Source organism: Chinchilla lanigera, unplaced genomic scaffold, assembly GCF_000276665.1.
Source record: "Chinchilla lanigera isolate Chin_1 unplaced genomic scaffold, ChiLan1.0 scaffold00046, whole genome shotgun sequence".
Taxonomy (NCBI): domain Eukaryota; kingdom Metazoa; phylum Chordata; class Mammalia; order Rodentia; family Chinchillidae; genus Chinchilla; species Chinchilla lanigera.
Window position 1 is genome coordinate 2,117,145 of NW_004955447.1, and position 25,716 is coordinate 2,142,860.

Genomic DNA, 25,716 nt, shown 5'->3' on the forward strand with positions numbered 1-25,716 from the left:
AGGAAAGGAAAGGAAAGGAAAGGAAAGGAAAGGAAAGGAAAGGAAAGGAAAGGAAAGGAAAGGAAAGGAAAGGAAAGGAAAGGAAAAGAAAAGAAAAGAAAAGAAAAGAAAAGAAAAGAAAAGGACTGGCTGGCTGAAATCAGGGGGAATGTTCAAGTCCAGCCTAGGCAACTTAGTGACTTAGTGAGACACCATCTCCAAATTAAAAAATGTAAAACCACCTAAGTAAGACATCTTAGCAATTCTAAGCAAATCTATCCCTAACCTCATGTGCATGCTTTTGGGGTAGGCATAGGGTGAGGGGTGGCTTTTATACCAAAGTAGCTGAGTAAACTGTAGTTTCCCTGCAGACTATACAGTTAACTTTAACCCTACTTTAAAAATACGTACTTCCTTCAATGGCTAGACATGACAGCCTTGGGCATAGGATCTCTGAACTGCCTCACAGTACCTGGATGCAAACATTCCCACAGGTTTCCTCGAGACATGGACAGCCTAAAAAGCAGCCACTATAAGCCACTGCCATCATAGCTTTCCACAATAGCCCACATTGTGTTTCCCAGATGTAGCATGTACTTTTACCTTTACTCTTACCCTGTTTTTCTACTCATTCAGTCCAAGCTTGCTCTGGAAAGCCACTTTCTCTCCCACCCTTCATTTTTACTTTCTTGAAAAACTTTGCCACTAGTTAAAGAAAAAAGTATTCCCTTGAAATAAAAAAGGGTAACTTCTAGAACAGAATCTCCCCTTACATACAATCCAAAACCACAGGCCATTAGATGGGTACAATAAAAGACTGTCTGCAACCTTGGCAGTACTGGAACAATCTTCTACAGATCTCAACTTAACTCTAGAAAAAGGTTAACCCAGTTTTTGTAGCCTAGCATTTGCCTACAAATAGGAAGCAGTAACACAACAGACATTTAATATATAATCAATGATAGCCTGGTGTGATGGCACAGCACACCTGTAATCCCAGCACTCCGGAGGCTGAGGCAAGAGGGTCACTGTGAATTTGATGCCAGCCTGGGCTATATAAGTGAGTTCAAGGCCAGCCTAAATAAACTACACAGTGAGACCCTGTCTCAAAAAATTAATTAATAATATAATCAATGCAGTTTTGTAGTCTAAATGCTTTAAAAGTTGAATTCTTAAAGAAGCCAGCCTGGTTAAAACAAACAAACACCAAAGAGTGAATTCCTCTATATCCCAAACAACTTGAACTGAAATTTCTTTTTTCATCAGATAATGTCTAGTTATCCTCAGAGAACAAACCACTCACTCTCCTTTGAAGCTTCCCTGATATCCTCTGATGAGTAAGGATGACTTGTCTGGGTAATACGTCCACTTTACAATGTACCGGGATTTTCTGCAAGGCAAAGACTGTCACTCTATCTCCACAGCCATAGAGGACTAGGTCAGAACAGATCTTCGATGGTTATTAAGCTGATAAAGGACTAAAATGTGAAAGTACAGCAAATACTGTGACATTTACTAAAATTTCTTTGCAGCTTTACTTGAACTTCTTTTTACTTTCTAGGGCTAAAAGTGACAGATATAAGTAGTACAGTATATAGCAGGAATGGCAAATCTTTTAGAGGCCAAGTGCCAAACTGCAACTCAAAACCCACTTATTTATTGTAAAGTGCCAACACTGCAATGAAACCTGAATACTGAGGTTTCAGTTTTAAAAACAATAATGCATACATTAACATCTTTTGTCTTAAAAACAAACAATATGCATGCCATAGGTTCACCACTACTTCTCTGTAGCACACACTCACTAGTAATATACATCTTATATTTTAAACTAACATTTCAGCAGTACAACTAAACAAACGGAGTCTGAGTGCAAGACTGCAGAATTGAGTTTATCAAGACACCAAGAGATTAACCTCCAGGGACCCTCAATAACAAAGTATTAGAAAGGGGCACTGAATGGAGCTCTAACAATCTGTTCCCATAGTTGTACGTTGCCACAAAAAAAACACATGGGCAATTAGTTAAGAACACTGTTCTGGTTTCATCCCCATCATAATTCCTACTTGCGCAGTGAAATATTCCAGTTATTTAGTTGAGAAAAATGAGGTGAGTATAGACTTATTTTAGGGTCCACACAGTATGCAATCACTTCCATGTAAGCTTAGACCATTGCTACTCTGGACACAGGAATAACTTCCAAAAATCTTCCTGCTATCCAGTGTGCTGTCTTATCTGGTAGAACACCAACGGGTAGGACAAGAGTCATCTAATACTCTATAAGCTCCACAGGGCACTGGCACTGAAGCATGTAGGAACATTGCAGTTCATGTATGGAAAAATTTGAGGGTTTTCCTCAAACTTAGCAGCAATCTTAAAATGTTATATTACCAATAAGTTGTAGATCTCAAACTTTTCCACTCTATCATTAACAATAACATCTTGATCTACCATACTAAAGGAAAAGATATAATCCTTTTACTCTGTGGAAAATATCGATCCTAAAAAAAAAAAAGAAAGAAAATATCAATCCTTAGACAGGCCTGGTGGTGCATGTTTATAATCCCAGTAGATTCGGAGGCTGACACAGGAGGATTTGAAATTCAAGCCCAGCCCAGGCATTTAGTGAGACTTTGTCTATCAATCAACAAATCAGTAAGGACTGGCAATGAAACCTGGTGTGAAGTCCCTGGCTTCAATGCCCCTCAAAAATAAAAAATAAAAGAGTAAATAAACAAATAAATATAAAATAAAGTAAAATAAAGAAAAAATAAAAATAAAATTTAAAAATAATTTAAAAATTAAAAAAATAGAATAAAAAAAGGAAAGAAAGAAGCGATCCTATGTATTTTACTAAATCATTGACATAAGAAATAATAAAAAGGTAAAAGAGCAAGCTGGGCATGGGGGCACATGCCTATAATCCCAGCACTCGGGAGACAGAGACAGAGGATTGCCACAAGTTCAAGGCAGCCTGCACTAGCACTGCAAAGACCCTGTCTCAAAACAACAAAACTGTATGAACTCATCTGTCTTGTCTATGCCCATGTACATTTATGAAAAATATTAGGTATCAGGTGGTTGACTAATAAAAATGTTTCTATATTTTGTCAGTTGACAGATCTTGCCACTTTTATTAACTTTGTAACTTGTCATTTTCTCATTCTAAACATGCCTTTTCCTACCTAATTTTTTTTTATCATGTTTTTTTTTTTTTTTTTTTTTTTTTTTTTTTCTCCGGTACCAGGAACCGAACTCACGACCTTGCGCTTGCCAGGCAGGCGCTTTTGCCGCTGAGCTAAATCCCCAGCCCTTTTTATCATGTTTTATTCATTTTCTCAAAGAGGCCCCCCAAAATCTGGATTAGTCTCCAGCCATTTGAAGGACAATTAATGGCACTCATAGAGGAAAAACAGATACAACTGATTCAATCAATTTTCATGACATAAACCTACTGATAGCCTTCTCAAAGAAAATACCCTTCCTTGGCTATTCCCATCAAATTAACCTCTCCTTCCTGCAAGTATTGCTGTACTCTACACGTCTTCTGCTACTATAGTTACCAAATAAGAACTGTATGAACTCATCTGTCTTGTCTATGCCCATGTACAATTTAGAAGCAGGTCCTATAAGTCTTTATTTGTTTGGGGGCTTTTTGAGAAGCTACCTTGTAATGTAATAAATGATAATAATTACTGATTTTTTTAAGTTACTACACCATGACTGTTATGGTTTGTGTCTGCATGTCCCCCCAAATCCTCATGCAGTCATGGGATGGGCTTCTAGATATTTGATTGATCCACAGTCTAATGCTGGGATTATGGAAGTGAGAGCTACATCCACCCTGGGGTGGGCAGTTTGCATACAATTTAAGGGAGGGAAAGAGGATGCTTGCTGCCACTCCTCCCTTTTGCTCTTTTTGCCTTTGCTGTTTTCTTACGCCATGAACTTTTGCCCTCTGCCATGTGCCACTCTGCCTTGGAGCCAGTCAAGTATGGACTGAAACCTCCACAAACTGTAAGCTAAATAAACCTTTCCTTCCTTAATTTTGGGTGTTGGGTATTTTGTCTCAGCAAGGAGAGAAAAGTAACCAAGACACTGACCAATCTTTAGGAAAGTTCATTAAAGCTCTTTCACTATCTTACATTAGCAGTTTACTCAGCAGTATGTAAGCAGTGAACAGTATTAACCTTAAGGATGAAGGAGCAGAGGCAGTAGATGTCATTCCAGTTCCTTGCTCACCTAAAAGATCATCACAGGTAAAGCAGTTCTGTTATCCAATGGGAAAAACTAGCAGCAAGTGGAGACAGCAAGAGCTCAAATGCTTGTTCTTCTTCCATAAAAGGTGAACTACTCTTTTCATTAATGGTATACTTAGATCATGGTGAAGCAAAGTGCATACTTATATCAAACACCCAAAAGATGTCCTTTGGTTTTATTTTTAAAAGTAAAACACCTCTTGAGGTAATCAAACTATTCAAGGGCTTGAAAGGGATGTGGGTTACACAAGTGAGTATGTTTGTTTAATCAAATTGCACACTTGAAACCTCAGTACTTCATTGGGTTAGCACGGTTCTGGGTGTGAGTAATGGTAAACCTCACCCAGGGTGCAAAAGGCTGGTAGCCTGATGGGATATATAACGGAAAGGGAGGCTTGCTGCTGTTGTTTGCTACCTGCTGCCTTCTGGCCTGCCCTGGCATGAACTGTCTGCCCTCTGCCACATCAGTCTTGGAGCCAGCCAACTCTGAGCTAAAACCTCTACACACTGAGTTAGCTGGGCATGGTAGCACATATCTATCTCTAAGCCCAGCACTCAAAAGACTGAGACAAGAGGATCCCCATGAGTTCAAAATCAGCCTGGGCTATGAGTGAGTTCAGGACCAGCCTGAAATACAGAGCAAGACACTGTCTCAAACAACAACAACAAAATGGTAAGCTAAAATAACTCACACCTCCTTTAGCTTTGTGTGTCAGGTATTTTTGTCTCAGCAGTGAGAAAGTAATCAAGATACTATGTAAAAAATACCTCTCAAAATGCTCATAAAATCTTTCATAACAGACCTCTCTGCCTCTAATTATTAACTTTTTTGAGCCCTTGATAAACTGAAAGACAAAATGAATTTTCTCTCCAAAGATATAAAACACATGATATTTTACACACAGGAATTGAGGGAAGTGGTAAAATAAAATACATTTAAAAACCCCAATAAAGAACACTGGCCCTAAAGAAGGGAAAGACAAAAGTTTATATATATTATATATATATATATATATATATATATATATATACTGTATTATACACACACACACACACACACACACACACGATAGTTAAACAACTAATTTCTCTTAGTTCACTGAAAAGAAGGCTTGTGCTAATATTGTTTGGACAATTAAATGCCTACATCTTATACTCTTAATAACTAATTGAAAGATAATATGCAATGTATTAAACATTGTTACCCTCCTACTATCTTGTTTTGAAGTTCTATTTTTTCTCTGTACAGTAAAAAAAATATTTTAAAAAAAGAATACCTGCCCTATGTTGGGCATGGTGGCATAGAACTGCACCCTGGGAGGCTGAGGCAAGAGAATCACAAGTCTGAGTTCAGCCTGTGCACCTTAGCAACTTACTGAGCTGGGGATGTAGCTAAGTATAAAGGCCCTGGGTTTACTCCCAAGAACCAAAAACTACACCTAGACATATAATAATCGAGATCCCAGAAATCTGGCAAAAGAACAGAATATTAAAAGGTGTTAGAGAAAAGAAACAGAACACATATAAAGGAAAGCCCATGAGAATCACATCAGATTTCTCAACACAAACCATCAAATCAAGAAGAGCTTGAAGTATTCCAGGTCCTAAAACAAAACGTCCAACCCAGACTGCTGTATCCTGCAAAACTATCCATCAAATTTAATGGAGAAATAAAAGATTCCCATGACAAAGAATAACTGAAAAACTTCATGTACGCCAAACCAACCCTACAAAGACTACTAAAAGATAGTCTAGAAAGAGATAAAAAATGACCACAATTTCAAGAACAACAATAGAAAGGAACCACCAAGTACAGCAAGCAATTAAACAGAGAATAAAGGTAGGAAACCAACAGCAGGTAAATAACATGACAAAAATAAGCCAACACACGTCAGTTATAACCATTAATGTAAACATCTTCAATTCACCAATCAAAAGAAACAGACTGGCAGAGTGGATCACGAAACAAAATCCAACTATATGCTATATACAAGAAACACATTTAACTCAAAAAGAAATGCATAGACTGAAAGTCAAAGGATGGGAAACAACCCTCCATGCGACAGGAACCCAGAAAAAAGCAAGGATAGCTATTCTGTTTGCAGACAACGTGAACTTCAAACCAAGAATAATCAAAAGAGATAAAGAAGGTCACTATATACTTGTTAGGGGAAAACTTTAAGAGGAAGAGATAACATTCAGAAATATCTATGTACCAAATGCAAGAGCAACTAACTATATAATACAAATCTTAATAGACATGAAACCCAAATAACTAATAACACTACTGTAATGGGGAATTTAAAACCCCACTGACACAAAGAGATAGGTCAACTGGACAAAAAAAATCAACAAAGAAATAACAGAACTCAACAAAACTTGTGAACAAATGGACTTCAAAGACATTCACAGTGTTGCACCCCACAATATAAGAATACATATTCTTCTCAGCTTCACACAGAATGTTCTCTTAAATAGACCACATACTAGCCCATAGAACATGCTTAACTAAATGCAAAGGAATTGAAATTATCCCATGCATATTATCTGAACACACTGTAATGAAATTGGAAATTAATGATAAAAGGAACCACAAAAACTCCATAAACACATGGAAATTAAATAACAGCCTTCTGAACAACCAATGGGACACAGATGAAATTAAAGAAGAAATTAAACAATATTTACAAACAAACAAAATGTAAATACAACTTACCAGAATCTGTGGGATGCACTGAAAGGAGTCCCCAGAGGAAAGTTCATAGTGGTGAACTCACACTTCAGGAAAACAGAATGAGAACACATAAATAGCCTAATGCTGAACCTCAAATTTTTAGAAAAAAAAAGAACAAGTCAAGCCCAAAGCCCAAAGAAGGGAGGAAATTATAAAGATCAGAGCAGCAATTAACACAATGGAGACCAAGAAAATAATACAAAGAATTAATGAATCAAACTGGTGGTTCTTTGAACGAATAAATAAAATTGATAAACCCCTAGCCAACCTTATTTTAAAAAAGGAAAGAAGGGCTGGGGATTTAGCTCAGTGGCAAAAGCACCTGCCTGGCAAGCGCAAGGTCGTGAGTTCGGTTCCCGGTACCAGAGAAAAACCAAAAAAAAAAAAAAAGGAAAGAAAAAACTCAAATCCATGCAATAAGGAATGAAAAGGGTGAAATGAAAAGAGTGAAATGAAAAGTATTGAAATTTAGATCATCAACAATTACTTAGAAAATATTTACTCTCACAGGATGGAAAACACACAAGAAATGGACAGATTCCTAAATACATACGAATTACCGAAGTTGAACCAAGAAGATATAAAAATCCTGAATAAACCAGTAGCAATTAATGAAATTGAAAACATGATTAAAAACCTACCAACAAAGAAAAGCCCAGGTCCTGATGGATTCAGAGATGAATTCTACAAGAAATTTAGAGAAGATTATTGCCAACATTCCTCAAACCCTTCCATGAAATTGAAAAGGAAGCAATTCTCCCTAACTCATTTTTGGAGGCAAGTATTATACTGATACCAAAACCAGAGAAAGACCCAACCAAAAAAGAGAACTACACGCCAATCTCCCTAAAAACATTGTTGTAAAGATACTCAATAAAATACTAGCAAACAGAATACAGAAAATCAGGGCTGGGGGCACAGCACCTGCCTGGCAAGCCTGAGGTCGTGAGTTCATGAGTTCAATTCCTGGTACCAGAAAAAAAATAAAGAATACAGAAAATCATCAAGAAAATTCTACACCATGACCAAGTAAGATTCATCCCAGGGATACAGGGATGGTTAAATATATGCAAATCAATAAATGTAATACATCATATCAACAGAGCCAAAGACAAAAACCACATGATCACTTTAACTGATGTAGAAAAAGCTTTTGACAAAGTCCAACACTCATTCATGATAAAAAAAAAAAACCTACAGAAAATTGAAATAGATGGTCTTTACCTCAATCTGATAAAAAGCCATCTGTGACAAATCAACAGCCAACATCATACTACTCGGACAAAAACTGAAAGCTTTCACTTTAAAATCAGGAATAAGACAAGGACATCCACTGTCACCACTCCTATTCAACATCATTCTGGAAACATTAGCCAGAGTAATTGGACAAGACAGAAAAATAAAAGAAATAAGGATTGGAAAAGAAGTGGCATTATCATTATTTGCACATGACATGATACTCTACATGGAAGACCCCAAAAACTCCACCAAAACACTCCTAAAATTAAGCAACAAATTCAGTAACATAGCTGGATACAAAGTCAACACTCAAAAATCAATAGCCTTCCTGTACACAAACAAACACACTGACAGAGAAATTAAGGAAACCATACCTTTCACAACAGCATTCAAAAACTTGAAATACTTAGGAATCAATCTAACAAAAGAAGCAAGAGATCTATACAGTGAAAACCACAGTACTCTGAAAAAAGAGATCAAAGATTTCAAAAAATGGAAAGATAATCCTTGCTTATAGATAGGAAGAACCAACATTGTGGAAATGGCCATACCCCCATATTACTGTACAGATTCAATGCACTCCCAATTAAAATACCATTAGTATACCTCACAGATCTAAGGGAAACAATCCTAAAATTCATCTGAAACCAGAAGAGACCCAGAATAGCAAAAGCAATCCTGGGCAACAAAGACAACGCAGGAGGCATCACAATCCCTGACTTGAAATTATACTACAAAGCTACTGTGATAAAATCAGCATGGTATTGGCAAAAAAAACAGACCTGAGGATCAATGAAACAGACTGGAAGATGAAGTCACATCCACAAACACACTCAGCCACCTTATCTTTGATAAAGGGGTCAAATAAGTTCTCTAGAAGGATAGCCACTTTAATAAATGGTATTGGAAAAATCAAGCTCACCACAAGCTGAAAAATGAAACTAGACCCATGTTTATCACCAGGCACCAAACTAAAGTCAAAAGGGACTAAAGATCTAAATATCAAAATAGAAACACAATCTACTGGAAGAGAAAGTAGTAAAAATCTTGGAAGACATAGGGGTAGGCAGAGAGTTCATGAATAAAAACCAAACTACACATGAAATACTTCAAAGAATCGACAACTGGGATCTCATCTTATTGAAAAGTTTTTGCACATGTAAAGAAATCACCAGCAGAGTAAAAAGAAAACCCACAAATTGGAAAAAAATTTTAGCCCACTGTCCCTTGGACATAAAAAGAATTAACTAAAATCAGGCCCCCCAAATTCAAAGACCCAATCCAAAAACGGGCACCTGAGATGAATACACACTTCTCAGATAAAGAAATACAAATGGCAAATAAATACATGAAAAATGTTCAACATCATTGGTCTTTCAAGAAATGCAAACAAAAACAATTCTGAGATTCCATCTCACCCCGGAAAGCATGCCTATCATTAAGAAATTGCCCAGGCACCTCCCTGGGGAAGGGAGGCCACACAGCTGGGGTGCGCTGGCCCTCGTAGGCCTGGGGCAGGCCCGGTGCAGCCCCGCCACACAGGCACCTGGAAAAGCAGGCAGCAGGCACCACAGAAGTGGCACGGAGATGTGCACCGGCCCTGAGGCTGGCCGCCGCCGCGAGTTTGAGAACTGCCATGCCACAAAGAAGCACCAACACAATAGGCCCGCCCAGAGACGTGCGTGAACCATCCCAACATGGAGAAACCTCTGGGAAAGCATGCCACACATCGGGTCGCTCAGCTCTTGGCCCTGCCCTTGAGAGCCAGAAAGGTCAGGAGTCAGCAGAGGAGCAGCTGCTGAACAAGGACTCGGAGAACATGAGAGCACCGACGCCCAACGACTCAGAGATTGAGCTGACTGGGGACAAGGGAGCCATTCAGGAGCTGGAAACCAGGAGGATCTTGGTGCAATACCCAGGGAGACCCCCTGGAGGCCATTCTTCCCCTAACTGTACAGGTTGCAGTGGAGGAGCGAGTGGAGCTCCGGAGAGGTCTGCACGGAGACTTCATGGATTACATGGGTGCCCAATATTCAGATTCTGTAGAACCACCTTCGTGGAGAAGGAGGAGCCCCGCAAAATCATGAGTATGGAGAAAAAAGTGGACGGCCCGTTGCTGGACACTGGTGCTGGTTTCTTGGTCCTTCTTTTCAATCCTGGCCTTCCTTCCAGCTGTCACACCTCAGTGAAAAGAGTCACTGATGAGGAGGTAATCTGCTATTTTTCACAACCTTTGGCCTGTAACTACTTGTTGGATCTTTCTCACATATCTTTGTTTTCCTGAGAAACCACTTTAAGGATGCCAACATGTATTGCAGCAGCCATTGATGATTTTCTCCCAATCTGTCCATAACTCTGTAATGTTTGTATTGTTCCTATGCTATTTCTTAAATGGATGTATGTTTGTTTCTATGTGTTTTCAACAATAATCATTGAGAATAGTCAATGACTATTTGACTGATCACTCATGTATAGCTCAATTTGTTTTTCCTAGAGACCACTTTGGAGAAACCAAGATATAGTACAACCACCATTGATAATTTCCTACCATTATTGTCTGTAACTCACTATTATTTGTCTGTTTTCCTGAGAAACTATCTTGAAGATACCAATAGATAAAATAACAACCATTGATAATATCCTACCACTTTGTCTGTAATTCAGTAAATCCCCCCATTACTATGTTATCCTCCTTTTACTCTTTTAAATAAATTTTTAAAAATAAAAAAAAATTTTTAAAAAAAGATTAAATGTCTCAAGAAATAGGTTTATTTCTTTTCTTAAAAGCAATGTTGCCAAGCATGGAGGCACGTGCCTCCAATCCCAGTACTGGGGAGGATGAGTCAGGAGGACAGCCTTGAATTCAAGGACAGCCTGCGCTACATACTACACCTTGTCTCAAAAAATAGCAACAATCAAAAAACAAAATTCCTATGATAGGGAGTAACATCAAATCATTCACTCTCTAAAGGATACTTATCAATCAAGTTTTATCATAATAAAATAAAAAGTACCAAATAATCTGTGATCTCTGTAGTGAAACATTAAAGGTATTAAGTTTTCATCTGAATAAAAAGCTACCAAAGAGAAACGTCAGGATCCAAAAAAGGACAGAAAGGAGGAGAAAGAACCAATTCTATAGCTTCCAGTAGATAATTACAGAGTAAGAAGAAATTAAACCATGGTACTATGACTACGTTTCATATCTTAAAATGGAATTTCAAATCAATTCATTCATTAAGAAACAGAAAAAGTGGTCAGGAGAGATTTGATAATTACAATTACAAAGTTAAACAACATTCATGTGGTAGTCAATGTCTACTATTGCAGTTACAGTAAAATAAAACATAATTGTTCTATTTGGTGAACCAAATTCAAAGCTCAGATACTTTTAAAGGCCAATTCATGCTACTACAATGACCTAACCTTTTTTATTGATCTAGAAATAAAAATTATTCATTTACTGACAATCAGATGTCAAAGACATTTAACTGACAGCAATACTGATTCTAGGTTACCTAACACAGCCACGTTAAGAACCATGATAAACCAGGCAGGGTGGTGCAGGCCTGTAATCCTAGCCCTGTGGGAGGTGACACTGAGGATCTGGAAGTTTGAGTCCCCCACGGGCATGGGACACAGGACAGGATAGGATACAGGGGGGAGGGGAGGGGAGCAGAGGAAAGGGGAACAGTGAGGGGAGAGGGCAGCAGGGAGGGGGAAAAGGGAGGGGAGGGGAAGGGACCACAGTTCAAGATAGGTGTTTGCAGTTCAAATCTAGGACTATTCTCTGTTCTTGTAAAAATGTTAAGAGTAGTGAAAGTGTTAGCTGGAAAATGGACAGAGTCACTATTAATACACTGTAGTAACAAAAATAATTCAAAAATCAACACTAGATCAACAAATAACATAGTTTCTTTGCACTTAAACACAACATATTTGTGTATCCTTGACACAAGATGGTAATTACATGAATTAGTACTTATAAGAGAACTATTTTTAAGACTGATAAGCTAAAATGGTAAAACTGAATTAGGGATGAAAATACACAATAACCCCATTTCTTACTAAAAGTGATTTCTTTTTGTTGGAATAGCCCCAAAGGTGTCTCACCACATAACTATACCTCCAGCCTTGTAATTTTATTTTGAGAGAGTTTCACTAAATTGCTCAGGTTAGGCTTAAACTTGCAACTCTCTTGTCTCAGTTTTCGGTCTTTTTTTTTTTTTTTTTTTTTTTTCCTGTTTTTTTCCAGTACTGGGGATTGAACTCACGACCTTGCACTTGCCGGGCAGGTGCTGTGCTGCTGAGCTAAATCCCCAGCCCTCTTGTTTCAGTTTTCTAAGTAGCTAGAATTACAGGCATGTGCCTCCACATCCAGTGTAACCTGAATTTTTAAAAAAATCATAACCCCATAACATATAATAATAGAAAACAACAAAAATTTGGAAAATATAAAGTAAATGAATAAGTGAATTAATAAGCCTAAGAAAACTTAATCTCAAAATTAGAAAGCACCTCAATTTACATCACAGATTCCTTTCAGGAGTTAGTGCCACCTATGGATGTAGACTATTCTGGAACTGAAAGCAAAGATGGAATGACTTTTACCAGTCTGTTTAACCAGGGCTAATTTTGCTATAAAGGTGCATTATTGTGTGTGTAAGGCTCATGTTTATTCTTTAGGACAGTTATTGATGAGTTATTAATTTTAACTTTATGAGTTTTTATTATATTAAACAATGAGTACTTAACAGGAAAAAAATACCAAAAATATAAAGTATTAAATTTTTAGTATTTATTACTTATAAAAAAGCATCAAAATTAACACTATCAACTGGTTTTTGGTGTACGAAATCTAAAAAATAACAACAGAAATAAATTCCTATATGAACTATAGTGAAAACAACAACAGAACTCTACAAAAAAATTATTTACTTCAGTTATCACACCTAAGACAGTCTTCACACATGACAACAGCATGGTCCATACACAAGTATTGCTTACACTGATAGCACACGTTTTGTTTTTCTGTCCTTTCTTGTAGGTCACAGCTGACATCTTTTTTGTTTTCTTGTTGTTGCAGTACGTCTTTGGGATGCTGTGCCTGACTTATCAGCTCACCACTGTGCTCCACAATGTTTTTGGCATAGTTCCCTGGGCAGAAACATTTTGGTTTTCCCCTGCTGTAAAGGATCACTTAGGAGTTCCAGTCCCAATCCTCTCAGAAAATTTCACTGTGGTATTTTGCACTTGTTATTTTCTTCATAAACTATCAAACTCTTTATGCCACACCTTTAGAATCAAGTAAAACACTGGCCAATGCTTTGTGTTTCGAGTGACATCATAGTTGCTGCATACCTCAGCAATATCCATTCTGCATTCAGTTTTGTTGTAGAAAGTTTCCATCTCAGGTTTTCATGTTGTCAAGGTTTCCCTATCAACATTTCCATCGTGGTGCAATGCTGACATCAGCAGCACCAGTTTGTCTTTGCCATATATGAGGTCAATGTAAATCTTTCATAAAACTGAAGAATGCACTATAGAATTCTGTTTTAAAATTGCAACATTCCATTTGGAATTGCTGCTTTGTTACTGCATAAAGTTCCTTTGCTGGAGAACTTGTGCTCTATAAGCAAATGTAACATCACTTGGAAACTGATAAAACAACTGTTGAATGTCACATTCCGATTAGTTTGGGAGAGAGGAGCAACAACTCTGTTTACAACATCATCTGGTTTATTACCATATGCATAAGGACCTAACCAGGATAAATTTCTAAACTGAAAGCACAATCAGTCTTCACATCTACAAGGGCATAATTTTTATGCCATATTTTGACTCATCGCTTTTCTATGTTATTTGTATTCCTGCAATTACAATCGGAAATCTCTGCTAAGTTCAGCAGATCTATGAATGCTTTCAGTTCAGCTAGTGAGATGTTATAATAAATATATTTTTCAGTATGGCTACTGGTGCATACAGAATGTTTTATTTGTATTTCAGCCTTTGTGTATTTCACAGCATCTTGTAGCATTTTGTCTGTGATATGATTTGTGTCGGGATGTCCCCCAAAAGCCTTGTGCAGTCATGAGTGCAGGCTTCTACAGTTTGTGACTGATTCATGGTCCAGTGCTGAGATTACGAGTGTGAGTGTTACATCTGTCCTGAGATGGGTAGCCTGCACACAATGTAAGAGAAAGAAAGAGGCTTGCTCTTTCTCTCCTCCTCTCTTTTTGCTCTTGTTGCTTTTGCTGTCTTTTGGGGCAATGAACTATTGCCCCTGTGCCACACCACCCTACCTTGGAGCCAACTGATTATGGACTGAAACCTCCACAAACTAAGCTATATAAACCTTTCTTTCCTTAATTTTGGGTGTTGGATATTTTGTCTCAGCAATGAAAGAAAAGTAATCAAGACAGAATTTGGTGCCAGGAGTGGGGTCACTGCTATGACTATACCTGACCATGTGCTTCAAAAGCCTTTGGGAATGGCTTGTAGGAAGAAACTGCAAAGGTTCAGAGATTGCACCTAAAAGAGTAGCACTGAAACACCTTAGGCTGTTCTGTATGGGAGATTCTGGTCAAAGCTCAGAAGACCACAAAGCTGACAGAAATCCTACAGACAAACCAGACTCAGAAGGTTTCTGCTGGGAAGAAGGACTGTATTAGCTGTTGGACTCCAGACAATACATGTTATGCCTTGGAAAAAAGTTTGTCTGCATTTTGCTCATGTCCAGAGACTTTGCCTGAGACTAAGATTAAGGGCAGCAGACTAGAGCCAGACGTGGTGGCACACACCTATAATCCCAGCACTCGGGAGGCTGAGGCAGAAAGATCTTGCGAGTTCAAGGCCAGCCTGGGCTACAAAGTGAGCTCAAGCGTGAACTGCATAGTGAGACCCTGTCTCTAAAAAGACCCAAAAAAAAAAAAAAAAAAAAAAAAGGCAGCAGACTAATTAATCTGGCAGAAGAAATTTCAAGGCAATTGAATGTTGAGATGGTGGCACAGCTACTGCTGGAAGCTTTCAGTCAGATTTATGTTGCAAATCAAGAGCAAAGAACCCAGTAGGATGATTTAAAATGTGAGTTTGTCCCAGGGCTCCAAGAAGAACTCGACAACTGCATTCATCTGCTACCACTGTTAAAAGCCAGGCTACCTCAAGAGGAACTGCCCTAAGAGGCCCCATGGGCCATGCCCTGGATGCAAAGGAGACCACTGGAGATCAGTCTGCCCTCTGAGGTGGAGGCCCCAGAGCTCAGACCCATGCTACCAGTTAGTCCAACAGGAATGAGAGGGCTTGGGGCATGCTCTGCCTTCTCCCTCTGGCCAGACCGTCAGCTCCATCGAGGAGTCCTGGGTAATCATGACTATGCAGGAACAAGAAAACAGCCTGCTGCTAGTCACAGGTGCAAGTCTGTTGGTCCTTCTTTTCAATCCTGGCCTTCCTTCCAGCCATCATACCTCAGTGAAAGGAGTCACTGGTGAGGAGGTAATATGCTATTTTTGACAACCCTTAGGCTGTAACTACTTATTAGATCCTTCTTGCATATCTCTGTCTTCCTGAGAAACCACTTTGAAGATACCACCACATATTACAGCAGCCATTGATATTTTCCTACTAATTTATCCATAACTGTGTTAAGTTTGTAATGTTCCTATCCTATTTCATAATGTATGTTTATTATTATGTGTTTCCTACAACAACCATTGAGAATAGTTAATGATTTTTCAATAGGTCACTCATGTATAGCTCTATTTATATTCTTTAGAAGCCACTTTGAAGATACCAAAGTATAGCACAACAACTCTTGATAATCTCCTACCTCTTTTGTCTGTAACTCACTATTATTTGTCTATTTGTTTTCCTGAGAAACTATTTTGTAGATAATAATATGTAAAACGATAACCATTGATAATTTCCTACCATTGTCTGTAATTTGCTAAGTCCCCCCATTATTATGTTATCCTTCTTTTATTCTTTAAAATAAAAAAAATAAAAATTTTAAAATGTGAGTTTGGCCAGAAAGGAATCTCCAGTAAAGCTGTGAATTACAAAGATAGAGCAGAAGAGATCTCCACTCCTGAGCAGGCACAAGAGAATCAAAAAGATGGCCTGAGGGCATCACAAGAAGCAGCAAGTCTCCAGCCTTTGTAGCCTCAAAACTACAAAGGTGACAGACTTTGCTTTGAGAAGAAAGCTGCAGAGTGACATGTTCCAGAATGGCAGTGACACAAAGAATCTGTTCCTCAGAACTGGATTCAAAGTGCTCTGCAATCCAAGCACTTGATCCCTACAACCCAAAGGGGAGGAAGCCTGGCTACTGCTCCAGCTAGTCTCAGACCTTGGTAGTATCCACATGGTGCTGGTTTTAGATGCACGCAAAATGCAAGAGTTGTGGGGTTAAGAAGGTTTCCACTCAGATTTCAGGAGGTCTGGGAGGCCAAGCAGTGTGCCCCTGAGAGGGCAGTGTGTAAAGCTGTGATTATGAAGCCAAAGGTGCAGTGGAGACCCAGAAGGCTGGAAAAGCCAGAAGCGTCAATCATCTAAGGAAAGCTGTAAGAAGGGAGCAAAACAGGCCTAGGAGAGAAGCTACAGGAGCTACAACCACTGGAAGTGCTGTAGAGGTGGAGCCATCCAAGCCCTTTGGAGCTCACAACTTACCACAGATTGCTTCAGATGTTCCACATGGAACTAAAGGACTTAATGCTTGCCCTGCTGGATTTTGGACTTGCTTTCATCCCAATGCTTTGTATCCCTGTTTGTACCTTTTGTAATGCTTATCTCACTCCATTCAATGTTGGAAGTGTTTAACTTTTCATTTGTACAGGGGCTCAGAGCTAAGAGTTTGCCTTAGATCTCGGAGGAGAACTGAGACTTGGATTTTTCAGCAATACTCAAACTGTTAGGATGTTGGCAACTTGCAGATGGACTAAATGCCTTTTACATAAAGCGATGTGCGTGAGTCTTTGGGGGGCCAAGGGAAGGGCAAAATATTATGGTTTACGTCTGCATGTCACCCCAAAGCCTCATACAGTCATGGGTATGGGCTTCTAGAGTTTGTAAATGAGTCATGGTCCAATGCTGGGATTATGGGTGTGAAGTGCTACACCAACCCTGCAGCAGATAGCCTATATACAATATAAGGGACAAAAAGAGTCTTCTCTCTCTGCTCCTTCCCCTTTTAGTCTTCCTGCTTTTGCTGTTTTCCACTGCCATGAACTGCTACCCTCTACCATGTGCCACTCTCTCTGCCTTGGAGCCAGCCAAGTATGGACTGAAACCTCTACAAACTGTGTGCAAAATAAACCTTTCCTTCCTTAATTCTGGGAATCAGATATTTTATCTTAGCAACAAAAGAAAAGTAACCAACATAATCTGTTACAATTTCCAACACTGAATGGCAGTGCTGGCATTCTGTCCAATATGTTTCACCCTTGCCAAGACTTTCTCTATATTTTCAGACCTAGTTCTAATACTGGATCATTCCATTTGGTTGCGTGACCATTTTGCAACATTTCTTCTAGTCTAATATGTACTAACATTGCTGTTTTCTTTGTCATCTGAATCAAGGAAGTCTGCATTCCCTGTGTATATATAAGTTGATTCTTGCTCTATTTCACTGTCACAGGAACTCTGGCTCACACGGCCAATGTCAAAGTCTTCGTCATCATCATCATCATCATACATCCATACCACTCCTGTTATGAAAGCATGTATTCTACCATAATGGATCATCATCATCATCCATACATGAGTAATCTGATGATTCACTTTTGACCTCTTCCAAAACTTGGAAATCTGGTTTTTCATGTGCCATTGTACTGAATGGGGCTGCTTCTAACAGAAAAATCAAAAGAAAACTTCTTTTAAAACAAATCCTAAGGGGTTGGGGATTTAGCTCATCAGCACAGCACCTGCCTGGCAAGTGCAAGGTTGTGAGTTCAATTGCTGGTACTGGAGAAAAACAAAAAAAAAAAAAAAAGCCACATCCTAGAGAAGGGTGGATGTATTACACCTTCTGTGGTGCTCAGGTAAACATATGCAAAACCTGTTAGAGCATAATGTTGGTGAAAATCCTGCTTTGACACTCGCACACACCTTTGCCTTTTGTCATACCAAGTGGGTAAACAAAGACTGCTTCCTATATCCCTCAGGCAAAGGTACTGAGATGCACAGCTGACCACTATTATGCCAAAGGAAAAATTTATGGTAGAAAAGTACGGGATGTGTTTGTGGAACCCAGTGTTATGCTCAATCATCCTATCAATTAGTGGACTTGGATCTAATGAGCTAAAAATACTAAGGAGTACATCTATGAAACACCAGGGTGTTGAGTTTTAACATTCTTCAGGGCAGAGCGAGCACATCCTAACTATTTCTGAAGCCCTATTTTTCTCCCTCAACTGCCAGTACCTAACACTGCTTTCCACATAGGAGTTGTCCAATAAATATTTCCTGCGTGATGTACAATGCCATGCATTTATAAGATAACTAAACGAGATTTGGAATGTGGAAAAAGTTCACACACTGGGCTTGAAAATGTCACAAACTAGGATAATAACTGTGTTTATACAAGACCCTCCTGTTTATATACATTCTGTCATTCAGTTCTCACATTAATCCAATGGAATAAGCATTCCTTTCTCCCAGGAGACATACAAACAGAGAATAAGAAACTATACTGTCATCTCCCCAAGGTCACATTGCTGGTAATAAACCAAAGAACCTGAAAGTGAAGTCTCCTGACTCCTGGCCACTATTCTCCCCATAACAACCTCCAGTTAATCTGTATACGGATGTATTATACACATATATAAAATGTACTTCCCATGAAATACTTAGTAGTAACAGGTCAGGAAATATAATGGTGAACTAACTCAAGAGACTTACAGTCTAGAAAGAGAAAACGTAAGTAATTTCAAGTATGCAAAGACAATAGAGAACTTATTTTAAGGACCAGTACGGGTCCTCAAACATTCTCTCAAGAATGATAGCTTTATATTGCATCCCAAAGATTTTTCTTCACCTCTTTTCAGATCATTTAAATCAATATCCAGATAGCAAGCCATTTACTGTTGTGTAAAGATTCTGAAATGAGAAGGTTCTTTTAGATTACCTCAGAATCTAATTAAAACACACTCTAATCCAAGAGTTAGGACCTGAATCTATGCTCCTATGTGACACAGAGGCTCCATATTTTAAGGGCCTATGCAGACTTCTCAAGGGTTATAGTTACACAGAGACAGGAATCCCCTTCATATAGGAAGTACTTTCTACTGACAGATGGCCAAGAGAGCTTTTTTCTGCTGTAAAACAGAAGCAGAATTATTTTTCTAAATATTGAATGACATACCATTTTCCAACTAAAAAAACTGAGAAAGGACCAGGCACAGTGGTACATACCTGTAATCCCAGCTACTCAGGAGGCTAAGGCAGGAGGATTGTAAATTCCAAGCCAGCCTATATAACTCAGTAAGACCCAAAAGAAAACATAAAAAGGAGTTGGATGTGATGGTGCATGCCTGTAATCCCAGCACTCTGGCAGACTGCAGCACAAAGATAACAGGTTCCACCCCAGCCTAGGCAACTTGGTGATTTTAAAAGACTGTGTTTCAAAGCATAGCTGGGCATAGTGGCACATGCCTGTAATCCCAGCATTCAAGAGGCTGCGGCAGGAGGATAACTGTAAGTTCAAGGCCAGCCTGGGCTACATAACCGAATTCAAGGTCAACCTGTACTACATAGTGAAACCCCATCTAGGAGAAAAAAAAAAAAAAACTCAAAGTAAAAAATAAAAATAAATAAAAGGGGTACTCACTGCAAAGACCCTCGGTTCAATCCCCATCCTCCCTCCAAAACTGAAAGGGCTGGAGGGATACAGCTTCAGGGTGGAGCACCCCTGAGTTAAATCCCCAATTACATACACACACATACATACACACACACCTCCTGAAAAAGTTAGCTGGACATGGTGATGCACATTTGAAGCTAAGGCAGGATTACTGGAGCCCAGGAGTTTGAGCCAGCCTGAGAAACAAAGCAAGAGCCAGTGGGGAGGAAAGACACTCTCAGAGCACCACTAGGTAAGAGTGATAAGAGCTGAACAAGCTTGACTGATTAGGTCCCTTCAGAGTCCTTAATAATAGGTTACTGACACAGACAACAATAAACCTTAAAATAACACCATGCATGGCCACTGTGCTCTCTTCCACATGGATCTGCTCACCTCACCCTGTAGACTGTGCCTTTTTTTCATAATTTTAACTGGCCCATACTGGCTCTGTGGAGCATATTTCTTTTCTTTTCATACCTTTAAAGTAAAACCTCACTACTGAAAAAAAAATTTACACTGTGCAATCTGTTTGCTATTCATTGATTCAAAAGTGCCATTTCTAAGAGTTTAAGAAAGCCTACTGAATATCCAGCAGGGTATGAGGAAGAATTCATGGGAATGGCACCAGCCATTTTGAGCAAATTATAACCACATTTAAACAGAGCTACTTCAATAGTTAAATTTAGTGGCAAACAAATGAATTCTCTACAGAGCAAGTGGGTCATGCTGCTGCTCATCTGTCTGAAACATGAGCTATAACACCAATATACCAGAAAAAGTATCTTATAATACTACTATTTCTATTTAATATACTTGTCATTTACACTAGGTTATATGCTTATGCTAAATTATACGGCTACCTATTTCTGCAAAGAATACATCTTAAATTTTTCTCCTAATACCCAATACTACAATACTACAACTATTCAACTATTCTTAGCAAATTCTATTTGAGAATAAAAAGACTTAGGCCAGGTGTGGTGGTGCATGCCTGTGTTCCCAGCACTCAGGAGGCTGAGACAGGAGGATCAGTGCAAGTTTAAGACAAGCCTATGCTACCTCATGAGTTCAAGACCAGCCTGGACCTAGTCTAAAAAAAAAAAAAAAAAGACTTGGAGAGAAGGATAAAATGAGAAGAACAATAACAGAATCAAAAAACATAATAATGGAGAAAGAAGGCTAGAATGAACCCTATGCTGTTGGCTTAACATTGGTGGGCATGGTATGAATTCATTTAACATATGCAATTGACAGATCTTAGCCCTGGATGTGAATGTGTGATACCTATTTCCTACCAGTGTTGTTAAGGCTTGGGTGCAGAATGTCCCCCAAAGGCCTCATATGCTCTTCAGCAAGGCTTGGGGAAGGTGCCCCAATCGAGGAGTGGCACAGCTGACTTGGATAGGTGGAACTGGGCGTGACCTAGAAGGGCAGTCTCCCTCCAGGGTCCTCCCTTCCCTTCAGCTTCCAGGCTGCCAAGGAGCTTTCCTCTGCCCAGGCCCCTCTGCCATGCGGCTCTGTCTTGAAGCCATAAAACCACAGATTGTAACTCTGAGCCCAACAAAGCTCTAGACCTTTAAGTTGCAGATGTTGGGCATTTCGCCTCAAGAGATCAGGAAAGCAACTAGAAAAAGTGTCCAACGAGACAATCTGTGGGTAAGAACATGCCTGCAATGATAAGCATACCGATCATCAAGATTTTCACAGGGTGTTTTGTTTTGTTTTGTTTTGTTTAGGTACTAAGAAGTGAACTGAGGGCCTTCTCACTGAGCTACATCCCCACCCCACCCCCTTGAGACAAGGTCTCACTCAGTTGCTAAGTTGCCCACACTGGGATCAAACCAGCTCTCCCAGAATGCTAGAATTACAGGTGTCAAACACCTCACTCAGTTTAGACTTTGGTTTCTAAATACCATTCTCCATTGAATGGAGCCAACATTCCAGGCAAAAGGACCAGCCCCAGGGCTGAGGCAAAAAATGTAAGATCAATGTGGAATATCTTATGACAGCAAAGAAGATGTACCCAGAGCAAGACAGGAAAAAGTCAAGACAACATACAAGCCAGTATGAACAGGGTTCCTACCAGCCAAAACAGGAACAGCTTAAGCACCAAAATAAATACTACTTGCAGGTTCTAGTTCTTTAAATAACATAGGAATCCAAGTGTCCACACTGTCTTAATCAGTTTGGACTGGTATACCACAACACCTCCAGCTGGGTAACTAGCAGAAAACTGGCATGTGTTGTTCCTTTTGGTAAAGGGTGAGCAGGCCGAGATCAAAGCATCAGCAGATCTGCTGTCCAGGGAGATGGTGCCTTCTTGGGTTCTCGTGTAACAAAAGAGGAAGAGGGGTAACAAGCACCCTCAAAATAAAAAGAACTGGGGACGTAGCCTGGTATGAAGGCCTGGGGTTCAATTCCTAGTGCTGCCAAAAAGCAAACAAAACCCTATGTGAATAAATAACACCTTTAAAATATATATATATATATACACACACACACACACACAGTTTCATCAGTTACAGATAAGGCAGCATAAACCAGGATCTAGAAGTCTAGTGCTCAAATAAGCTATACCATTCATTAGCTACATGATTTCAAGTAAATTATGTAACTTCTTCACCAGTTTCCCTCTGCCTGAAACCTGCGATTCCTAATGGTTACTGAACTGAGTTAATTGCTTAAAGCACCCAGTGCCTGGCGTTAAGCATTTAGCAAGATATTATTTTATTATTTATTATTAATTTATTTTACAGATGAGGATACTGAAGCACTGAAATCAGTTAAATCATTTGCTTGAAGCCAAAGATGTTACAGTTGGGGAGAAGAAAGGGTACAGAAGAAGGGAGACAGACGTGGATGTGGTTAGGATCCTGGTTGGGTTTTGCATGTTGCCACTGCTATAAAACACAAATGAAAGGTACTTCAAACAGTGCTCAGTAAGTACTCCCTTCCTCTCCACATTCACTCGCATCCCTAACCTCCTCTTTCTAAAGGACTCCACTTACAAGTCAACTGTATTTATTTTACCTCTGGTCCATCCAATTCACCTTACATTAGGAAATTATATTGGGAAACCAAGGAGCCTTACATTCATAGAGTGCTCTTTTCCAAGTCAACTGTTTTTGTAGGTCCCATCACTTAGAAGAGAACTTAAAAGTTATAGAAACAAGGTGAAGCAGGGCACAGTGGCACACACCTATAATCCCAGCACACAGGAGGCTGAGGTAGGAGGATTGCCAAGAGTTCAAGGTCAGCCTGGGCTACACAGTGAGTTCAAAGCTAGCCTGAACTACAAAGTGAGACCCTGCCTCAAAATAAATAAATAAATAAAATAAAACAAAAAAAGGAGAATGCTCAATATACTTTTTGAATGGATACTAAGAAGTCAGTTTTATCCTGACTTTCTCTGCATTTTCTATACATAAAATGCCAAGAGTGGAAAACCACCAGTTTAAGAGATCTAAGTTCCAACTGTAGCCAAGCCAATAATCAGGCTAGCAAAAGACTAGCTACATGAAGTTGGCAGTTTTCTCTTCAGCAAAAAGGTACATAGGCTGTTACTGATAGCTCCAACCTAGCTCCAAAATTCTACAGCTTCTTACACTAACTTGGAAAAGGACAATTCACATGCAATTTCACGCCTCAGAACTCTTCCATTTTCCCTTGCTCTCTTAGAGAACTTGTATTCACCTTTCACCAAATATCAACCACTTCTGTGAGAAAAACTTCTAACAGTTTAAATTGCTCCCTGCGCTTCAGGGCCCAACTGTAATGCATCATTAGAGATGACTCTGACATAGTCCACCCTCTCTGGAGTCCCCACAGCAGGTGCTGAAGATATTTAGAGATTTGAGTCCACAAAGTCAGTGAAATTCCTATGAAGTTTATCCCCCATCTTCGAGTCTCACTGTGCAGCACAACCAAAACTTTGTCTCAGCTATACCCACACATAAGGTGTAAATGTATCATGAACATCTGTACAGAGACTACACAAGGATGTCAAATGATCTGGGTACCTGTGTGGATTAGCCAAAGCAGTGATGACTCCCTACTGAAAAATCTCCTTGCCCTGCTCAACTCTGTTCCCGAGCACTTACAACCTTCTTCCACACTACATAATATACTGACCTTAAATAAAACTCCACTAAAGAAGAGAGTACAGGTCTTGTCATAAACGATACCCAAGGTCTGCGCCAGTGCCTGCTACAGTGAAAGCTCTTTTTAATCAAAAATTATTTCCTTCTATCTTCTGAAGTCATGACTCATCACCTTGCTACCCTATCTCTCCCTAACCCTGTTTCCTCTGCTCTTATCCACTTAGAGCAGCCCTCCCCGTACACTTCCAAGAATTCGAAGAAAATATTTGTTCACAAATCCTGAACTTTCTTTCTTTGTCTCTGCTTTCTATTAGTTCAAAATAATATTCAGGAAAAGATACCAAAAAAAAACTCGTAACATAACCAAAACTTTGTCCTTTCGCTTTGATAATGATTATTTCTATGTGGCCTTCATTTTGGATTCTAAACTATTCATGGACAAAGACCAAAACTAAAAGTGCTGAATTAATTTTTTTGGGTTGTCACACACATGGGCTTAATATACTGACAATGTGTGAACTGTCACATGTGACCTGGCTCAAAAAATTATGCCTCAAACAGTGAAAACCCTTAACAGTGCTATCTACATTAGTTACAGCAAGATGGCCTTAAGTAGCTAATACCCTTCAGGATCTCCACCCTTCTGAATCTATTAAATATTGAGGTACATTAAAAAAATAGGACATGACTGTATCTGTATTCAGAAAGTAGCACCAGAACCTTCTCCATCCTCTAGCTTCAGCCAAATATGGCTCTTTCCTGCTTCCACCAACTTACGAGTTCCAAGAGACACAAGCCTGTCAGCACCAGTCATGGACATCATCCACACTGTTACTTCAAAGACAGCTTTGAAATTCTTCAGACTAGAACATGAGCGACGTAGGATTACACTCAAGATGAGAAGCTTCAGGCTGAGATGCCTGGCTATGTAGATGAGAATTAAAATATAGAACAGACTTAAAAGTCATCCAGTACTCTCATCTAGAACTACTTCATTTTGACAAACTCAGGATCAACTTTTAGGATGAACCTAGAAAGAATAGCTCAAGCATGTCAAGCAGGTCTACGCAAGCCAAGCCCCTGTGCATGCATACTGGAAACTCACAGAAAGTCGGCCTGGCTGTGTGCCTTCTACGATAGCTCTCAGTTCTGCTTAACCACCCTAAAAAGAATCAATATTCTAGATAGGAGGTGAAAATAAAGACGGATTAAATTCTGAGGCTTCAGAGACCAATGTAATGACTAAACGTTACAGGAGGTGGGGAAAGAAATCCGAAAACAATCTCCAAATGCTGCGTCTCCGCATGGGCTGGGCTTCAGTCCGGTCTGGGGGCGCCGAGGTTCATCGGCACCTGCCCGGCCGTTCCGCCCTTTCCCGTCCGCCCCCCGCCGCGCCCCGAAGGCTCCGAGTCGGAGAGGTCAGCAAGGACCAAGGCCGCATCGGCGGAGCCGGGGACGCGCGTTCGGCCCCCTCGGCGGCGTCTTCCAAGGCGAATCCCGTCCTCACCGGGACACCGCGGCCGGCGCTCACCAGCAGCCCCGACTGGCGGCGCCCGGGTCCAGCTCGGC

The 25,716-nt window shown here is 39.6% G+C and overlaps 1 protein-coding gene across 1 annotated transcript in view; it reads right to left on the reverse strand.

The window, feature by feature from the left end:
* Positions 1-24,229, reverse strand: part of Mob1b (MOB kinase activator 1B) — a 63,606-nt gene extending 39,377 nt beyond the window's left edge. Inside the window, exon 1 of the mRNA XM_005392774.2 lies at positions 24,179-24,229. Coding sequence (XP_005392831.1) covers positions 24,179-24,222 — 44 coding nt within the window. The 5' untranslated portion in view covers positions 24,223-24,229. The remainder of the gene's footprint in view (positions 1-24,178) is intronic.
* Between the last annotated feature and the right edge of the window lie 1,487 nt (positions 24,230-25,716).